This window comes from Paralichthys olivaceus, chromosome 6, assembly GCF_024713975.1.
Source record: "Paralichthys olivaceus isolate ysfri-2021 chromosome 6, ASM2471397v2, whole genome shotgun sequence".
NCBI lineage: Eukaryota > Metazoa > Chordata > Actinopteri > Pleuronectiformes > Paralichthyidae > Paralichthys > Paralichthys olivaceus.
The window spans coordinates 16,846,963-16,855,530 of record NC_091098.1 but is presented as its reverse complement, the minus strand read 5'-3'; the positions used below and the strand labels follow the sequence as shown (position 1 = coordinate 16,855,530).

The 8,568-nt window shown below is 43.7% G+C and overlaps 1 protein-coding gene across 1 annotated transcript in view; it reads right to left on the bottom strand.

Moving 5' to 3' along the window:
* Positions 1-515: 515 nt before the first annotated feature.
* The window catches only part of camkvl (CaM kinase-like vesicle-associated, like), a 35,603-nt gene continuing 27,550 nt past the window's right edge, over positions 516-8,568 (bottom strand). Inside the window, exons 3-11 of the mRNA XM_020095925.2 lie at positions 7,273-7,404; positions 6,977-7,051; positions 6,065-6,203; positions 5,080-5,200; positions 4,402-4,477; positions 4,080-4,216; positions 3,777-3,855; positions 3,588-3,675; positions 516-2,138 (exon numbers count right to left, since the gene is read on the bottom strand). Coding sequence (XP_019951484.2) covers positions 666-2,138; positions 3,588-3,675; positions 3,777-3,855; positions 4,080-4,216; positions 4,402-4,477; positions 5,080-5,200; positions 6,065-6,203; positions 6,977-7,051; positions 7,273-7,404 — 2,320 coding nt within the window. The 3' untranslated portion in view covers positions 516-665. The remainder of the gene's footprint in view (positions 2,139-3,587; positions 3,676-3,776; positions 3,856-4,079; positions 4,217-4,401; positions 4,478-5,079; positions 5,201-6,064; positions 6,204-6,976; positions 7,052-7,272; positions 7,405-8,568) is intronic.

Here is an 8,568-nt window from a genome sequence, read left to right as displayed (position 1 = left end):
ATATAACAAATAATCTGTCTCCAGCCGCCAGTGGAAATGCTTGATCAGTTTAGTTTCACATACTTCTGTACAACATTGTAACTGCGAGCTGATGATATAGCAGCCTCACTGTACAAGGAATAGGTACATAAATAAAAAGGAATGAAAACTACAATCAAAATGGGTGAGCAGATTTTGAAAAAAATAGGTTAAATGTCAGTTTGGATAGAAGGAAGGTCACAACATGAGCAAAGACTAGGAATCCAGGTTTTTATTTACATTTTCTGGGAAAAATGCAAATCAAAATAATTGCTCAGCTTATTTTACTTGTGTAGCTTTGCGATTTTGAGCTTGGATTTCAGTATGAGGTGATTGCGTGGAGTGCATTCATGCACACAATCTAGATTTAAAATACAAACTTGGTGCGATCTTTGTCTCTGCAGCTGCCATAAAGACAGACAAAGTACTCTACTCCCCTTAGACCCCAGCTATTTGAGTGTCATAGGGAGATTTCTCTAAACGGCCATCTCAGTATGAATACACAGCCAAACCAAGCAACACTGTGTATGGTTACTTTTCTCCTGGTGAGCAAACGGGATAATACTTCTGGGTGAGCGTTGTTAAACCCTCCAATTTAAACTTTAAATCCAGTGCTGCAGGTGTTGGGTTTTACATCGACACCTGCTTCATAGACCCCTGCCCAACCCAGCTCTCGGAGACTGGCTGTGATGTGCAGCACCCCTCTGTCCATCCCCGTCTTCCTGCTCTCCTGCTGCCTGGGGTGAGGCTTGTGTGGGTGGAGAGGGTGGGGGGTAGGATGGCGGAGGGATAGTAAGGCGGGGGAGAGACGGCAGGGCGGGCCTGGGAGAGGTGGGAAGAGGTGGCGGTGTGGCTGAAGTTGCAGTCGAGGAGTGTGCGCGGGAGGTGGCGGGCGAGGTGTGTGTGCTCCGGGCTCGTGGCTGTTCGGCGGGGCAGTCACTGATCTGCTCCAGTAGCGAGGGCATGTCTCCCTCAATCTTCTCCAGCACGGCTGCCATTTGCTTCTCTATCTGCTCTATCACGCTATCCATTTGCCAGTCGCTTGTAGAGCTGCTCCCGCCTCCTCCATGCTGTAGCCCTGTCCCATATAATGCTAACCCTCCGCCACTCGTATACAGGGAGCTGTATGGACTCACATAGCTCCCTGCTATCCCCATCCCAACTTCTGGGTTGTAAGGTGTGGTATGACGACCCAAGCTTGCAGAACTGCCAACTGTGTAACAACCCTGTCCGGTTGCAGGACCGGCCCGAGCTACGCTAAACTCAGCACTGTATCTGTCTGTTCTCCTGGAATCCTGATCCCTTCTACCAATAGGGCTAGCATCACCCCTTAAACTAACTCCTAGTCCTACATCTGCCACTGCTCCGGGCCCTATAGCTGGAGTGACTGCTGCTGCCACTGACCTTTCTGCCACAGCCTCTGGTAGTTGTGTCTGACACCAGCTTCCATCAGTCTCGTCCTTTTGTCCCTTCTGAGCGGCTCCTCTCTTGTCTGGCGAGGCCGTGGTGTCAGTAGATGCTATGGGCGGAGTGCCATGGAGCGTTGCAGCCATTTTACATTTGCTGCTGGGATCAGGTGACATGGATTTGTGTTTTTTGTCAAGATTAGTGCCTGAAGAACCATCGGACAGCTTGGAGGGGTCATGCGTCGCCTCAGGGGTCGGTTTGGATTCTGGAGGAAATCTATTTTGACCCAAATTGGCGGCCATTTTTCTGGCTCCATCACCTGCTGCCTTCTTTGAACCAATCATTTCTGGTTCCTCTTCTGTGAATTTGGTGGCTGCATGTGTCGGACAGAGAGGCTCCTGAATATCTGAAGGGGAAGTGCCCACAGACGGGCCTAAAGTCATGTTTATCTCCTCAAGTTTTTCTTCTAGCTTACTCCTCCCTTCATCCTGGTCCATACCTGGTGGCGTGTTTTCAACGGTGACCTCTAAAGACACACTACTTGATGTCACCCCTCCATCGCTTGTCCCCTTGTCTCCCTCCTCACTTGTACCCTGAGACACACCGCCCTCGCCGTCTCCTGTCTCTTCGCTGCCCTGACCTTCGGCTGAACTGTCAATTAAAGCCTCTGAATTCTTCAGTCGTTGCATGAAGGTGGTCACACGGATCGCTTTCTGCAGAACAGATAGAGGCAAAGAAAATGGAGAGAAGGATAGCAGGAGGAAGAAAATTAAAATAACACAAACCCTTGATACTATAGTTGGTTATGGTAAAACATAAAAACTAAGCTTCCATGACAAGCGTTGGACAAAAAGCTCGTCAAGGCACCATGATCTAGCACCATCATGCTACGAGATATGATTCGCATCAAGTGAACAGTGCAACAAGATTATTGCCAGTTGTTTACTTCCAGGAGGCTATGACATATTGCACCCTGTTTTAAATCAATCTCAAGACTCACTCTCCCCAAGCAACTCCTTGACTGCTTGTTGACAGAGTGGAAAAGGCAAATGAGCAGATAAGTGTGAAACTCCTTCACCCACACTCATCTCATTCCTTTTAATACACAAACACTGAAGGAGTTTGGGGGAATGTGTGATCTTAGAGGTTGTTTCTAAACCAAGGAATTGATTCTCTGGAAGCGAAAAAGCCGTTTGGACACAGAAATGTCACTGAATACAACATGGCTTGACGGAGCAGCTTCTGTATATAGTTTCAAGTATGACTTGAATGTAACACTGAGGTACAGTATGGGACAATGAGCCAGGATTCACATTAGAGGAATGACAGAGGGCCTTAACAGTTCAAATCACTGCACTTCAACAGTCCACAGTGGCCTATATCCCTTATATCCTTTCCATTTCTCCCTCCTTATCTACACTAATGTAAAACAGGTATATGAGCAGCAAACCCTCTTCCCTGTTGTTGATCATTATCTTGTTTACACCAGTCTGGTTTTACAAACATGTGCAGATGAGGAGTAAGAAAGGAGCAGAGCGGGCCACTATGAACATCTGAGCCTAATCCAATGTAGACAAGTGGGGCAAAAGTGGATGGATCTCTTCTGGAACAGGCAGAGTGACAGTGGATAAGGACAGAGCTTATGAGAAGAGCTTCACTTTAGCCAACGCCATGATCAATACATCACAAAGCAGACTGAGGTTTAAAGTTAACGTGTGTCTCCTTTGGGTCATTATTAACTACAGAAACCTCTTTTTGCTTCAAGAGGGTGTTCAGCCATATGAAAGATGTTATTTTTATCGAATCATGCCAGACTAAATGTGAGTTTCTGCCCATGCTCCGTCCTTCCACTCTCCCTCAGAATGAACTACAATACCTTCAACTCCTGGGAACCACATGGGGGAAAGAGAGAAGAGGATTATAGCTGTTACTTATGCTGTTAATTCAGCATTTCCATCTCGATTACCTCCTTCTTTTTCTTCAGCGTTCATTTCCCCCATGACACCCTGATGACCATATACAGTATCATGCAAATTTAAACATGCATCTGCAGAGCTGTATGCTGAACTAAAAGCATCATCATTACAAATAGGCTGATTATTCTCATATTCATTAAAGCCAAACTTCATTCGCTGCAAAAGAAAAATGAAGTGAATCCGTACCCGCCACTTGGCTTTCGCAAAGTTCTTCTCAAACTGGGCACACACTCCATCCTTTAGGTTTTTCTCTGAGGCCCCATTCCCTGCAATCCTGATGAAGAGGACAGACAGCACACAAGTGAGAGTGAGCCCTGAAGACATGTTTCAGAAGGTTTTTGTCCTTGTGAATACAATACATTTGCACAGATTTACCATTCATGCCAGAGAGCATCTTGTGCAGTGATTCTGAGCATCTGGTCCACTTCCATAAGTCGACAGACGAGCTCCTTAGCTGAAAGAGAAAGAGCAACGAAAAAGGCAAATGGCCAATTTGAGGGCTGTCGTTTGTAATGAGGACTTATACGGATGATCAAGATGTAGTCAGAATGCATGATGGTAATTTTGACATATGTGACATCAAATATCTTAATCATCAGCCCTTTAAATTAAAGCGACTGACATATAGTTGGACCTTCAGCTGGGTGGTTATTACCAGCGTGTGGTGGAGCCATGTACCTGCAGGTGAAATATCATCCCAGTAAGGAGAATCAAACTCAAAGTCCCCAGCGACAATGCGACAGAAGATGATGCGATTATGCAGATCTGTGTTCTCCTCCTCTGTCTCATCATAAAAAGGAGGGTTACCTGATAAGCTGCAAAAAAGGAAGGAGATAGAGGAAGGGATATAACACCAAAACTATGCCAGTAATTACTGGAAACAGCCTTCATAAATAAAGCAAAGCAATTATTCAGCTAAAAGTTTTATTTGCAGCTGGGTTCTTGTTGTCCTGCAAGATTTATTAAATTATAGCTTTGGTATTTACTAATGGAGACTCACAGTATGAACATTATAACACCCACAGCCCAGCAGTCCACAGGACGACCATATCGGTGCCGAGCCACCACTTCAGGAGCTGAGAAAGAGCAGAGGAGAGCAGACATACAGTGAGTGTCAGAGGAAGAGATATTGAAATGGCTTCAGACCAAAATTATAATTTCACCCTGCAAAGACAATAGCTTCCCCTTTTTTTGCACTCCTTTTCTCATTCCTTTCCTGTCACAGCCTCTGCTCCCTTTCCTTATTTATTTGTCTAATTACTCAGCTCAGCATCATGAATAACTGTCCTGGCCTTTCAGCAGAGGGAATCAGGCCAAAGCACAGCTCGGCTCTCCAAGTTGCCCTCGCATAAACCTCAGGGAGACAGAGAGTAGTGAGACAGGATGTGAGATGAGATGACAAGAGTGGGAAAAGGAGGAAGAGGGCAAGAGTTGGATGCTCTCAGTTCTATGTGCTTTGCAGCAAATTATAATTTTCAGCAGAACTCAAAAAAAGTAATGTATGCCTGCCCCCAGGCCTGTATTCACAACAAAAGGTAAAGTTGTTAGAAGGACGCACAGTATAAGAGGACAGAGAGACATAAACATAAAGGTTTTAAAAGTAGTGGTTTGTTGGAAAGGCTGCTCATTTCCCAAAAAACACAGCTGTCATCTAACAGTGTTAAATGAAGAATCCTACCCAGGTACTCTGGTGTTCCACAAGGCTCTGTGATGGGCCCGTTCTCAAACCTGGACAGGTAGAAATCTCGCAGAACTACTTTGTTGTGGTTGTTTTCTGTGTAGTACATAAGGTTTTCCAGCTAAACAAAAAGAGGGAAAGAAGAAGTATTCTCGTACAAATACACATAAACAGAAGCCCATCTATTTAAAGTCATTAAGGGAAAAGTCACTAAACATGTTCAGTTTATTTATTTATTATTGTGTGTTACTCAGTTTAATAAATTGACAATATCACAGCAATAACAACAACAACAACAACAACAACAACAACAACAACAATAATAACTTTGTAGTTAGAGCTGTTAAAAACTAAATGATAACAAGTTCCTCAATAGGTGCATTTAAAAATAATGTCATGTATAAAAACTAATGGATGACCAGATTCAAAATTACAGCGGTAACACTCTAATGTGTGTTGTAATGTTATCACTGCATCTTCATCTCTACCTCTGCATTCATCTCAATATGTCATTTTGATTGTGTAGATTTAACAGTCCCGGTCAAATAGACTGAGAGAAGATTCCGGCTTCTACCAGCAGGGGGAGTCTGAAGCCCAAGAGATGCTGTAATTCCATCCTAATGGGGTGATAATGTGGGATGAAGATATACATCTCTCTTTCTCTCTCTCCCTGTGTGTGTGTGTGTGTGTGTGTGTGTGAGCGTGTGTCACCAGAGACTGCATTAAGCCATAAAGCTAGCGTTTACTCCCTTGCTAAAAATGTTATCAAACGTTGAGTCATTAACTTAGATGGCAGTGCAACGCCTTTATGTGTCTCTACAGAGAATCTGTTGACTAAATACTGAAATTGCTTTCAGGGGTGTGGTGGTGAAGACGGCCACTCTATACTCTCTGTTATACATTTCATCCTGTACTTTTATAGAGGCAATAGAAGTCATTAGCCAAGTGCTATAATGTAGTGAGAGGACATGAATGAGATGTGCACCTTCAGGTTCCTGTGAACTATGTTGAGGGAGTGTAAGTAAGCCACAGCCTCAAGGACTTGTCTGATGACATTGGAAGCGTCTCTCTCCGTGTAATTCCCCTGGTCCAGAATCCAGTCGAATACGTCTCCTCCTGTGGCGCTGCAAGCGGTTGCACAGGTGAAAACACAAAACAAGAAAACATCAGTGCACACATCTCCAAATTGACTAATTAAAAAGGTCAATTGCAACTCGGCACGACTGTTAACCACATGTTGCAACACATTAATTCACTCTTAGCACTGAATAACACAGTTATCGAAAGCCCTGTGCTCTTGTTTATAGTCCATTGGTAAGGCAATCTGCTCCTGTTGGCCCAAAGCTATCACTGCTGAGCAATTTAAAAAGTATTGGTCATTACTCTGAAAGACTTGGTTAACTATGGACGGTGCACAAATGATCACCCTCAGCATTGGAGCTACCACCTGGACCAAAAGGGTGGAGGACACGACAGAAACAGACACAGATATCTGCAGTCACTTTGGGTCGAGTCAGTCTCTGTTTGTTTCAGTAACAGAAAAAAGGCTTCAGTGAATCTTATCATTTTCAAATGCAGGTGACAAAGCCACAAGTGAAGTGGACGTCTCTGGCGTATTGTTCCTAGACTGCCTGTGGAGACTCTCTTACAACAAACCAGTGCTTCAGGAGCACTGGGTAATGTCGAGTGTTACTGAGAGCAAAATATCTCATCAAATCTAACACCTTCCTCTGCTGCTGAGGGGAGAAACAGAGCACACTTTAATAAGAGGATGGGCTCGATCCCTACCCTCCAGCTGATGGATACATGGAGGCTGATACACAATTATCACAGACACACATACTTATACACATTGAACGAGAAAGATAAATGGGGAAACAGTTGGAGAAACACTCACAGCTCCTGGATGATGAAGTATTCTTTCCTGGTCTCATACGTGTCAATCAGCTGAAGTATGTTTGGGTGATTGACCCTGAAACAGCAAAAAGAAAAAGTCACGCACTATAACCTTACAACACTGAAGTGCCTCACAAGCAGTTGAGCGGCACGAACCATTCATTGTCTTTTGCATTGTCTATAAACTAGACTGCGTGGGCACATAAAATCAAATAACAAAACATTCTCTCATTCTCTCTCTCCACTGCTCTCCATCGCCTGATCATTCATCCGTCTGCAAACAGACTGACTGCGTACAATTTCAGGATCATGATTTCGTTCTTGGCAGCCTTGCGGACTTTTCTGCCATCCTTCTTGAGGAATTTCTTGCAGACAAACACCTTGTCTGTCTGTCGGTCCTTGGCCAGGCACAGCTCGCAGAACTCCTTCCTACACAAGGAGAGAAAATAGACCGAGAGACAGACACGCTAAGAAAATGCAAAAAAAGACTAACATGATGTTAGAATAAAGAGGACATGTGCGTCTATGTGTTAAGAGTTGTTGATCCACATAGAGACAAAGAGAAAATGGCCCAAGAGAGAGAAAACCTTAATATTCAAACTGTGGAGGCAAAGCTGTTTGGTGAAATACGATAAAAGAATTTCAATGAAAAGGGTCCATCAGCTGGGTAATCTCTGATTTGGAGCCATAGAGGAGCTTCATTCAAATGGATTTTTGAGGAGTGTGTGATGTAAAATTAAAGTAAAATGTTGTCAAAGTTCACACTGAATATTTCATGCCCAATAATGCTCTCAGGAATACACGATGGCACCTTTTGTCTTCCTTATCATTCTAACAATGGAGAAGGATGAAAGGTTCAATAACCACAGTCGCTTGCTCGTTGTGGGAACTCTTGGATTTCTCTGTAGGTCTGTAAGGTCTCTCCCTTACTATGCAAAGTGCACAAATAAAATTGAATTGACTGAATAACACCCAGAACAGAAAAACAAACCGAAAGAAATAATCACACATTTCATCACCACATAATCAGTTATACACCTAAATTTGTGCTTATGTACGTGTTATGTAAAAGATGAGCAGAAATCTCTGCAGCCAGATGCTGATGTTGCCATATGGCCTCTTACACTGATACGTGTGTGTGTGTGTGTGTGTGTGTGTGTGTGTGTGTGTGTGTGTGTGTGTGTGTGTGTGTGTGTGTGTGTCAAAGAGAGGTGTCCAGGGGAAAAAAAAGTGGTCCGTATTTGGCCAGTCAAGCAGCAGTGATTTCCACAGCTTTCTGCTTTTCCAGGCAGGATAATGTAATATTTAGACTGAATAAATTATAGACCTCCAACAGCGTGTCACATGAACTGTCATGAACAAAAACATACAGACTAATGGTTGGCAAAAATTTGGAAAACACATCACTCATGTAATACATTCTGCCATTCTTTCACTGATACCTTTTGATTTGCCAAACCACAATCTGCAGTGGAAATGGTTCCAATTCAGTTTTGAAATGATTCATGAAGAGGATATAAAAACCAGTTGGGAGGACTGGAATGAGTCCATGAATTCTTCATGGTAAGAGAAGGAAAAGGCAACAGAGATACA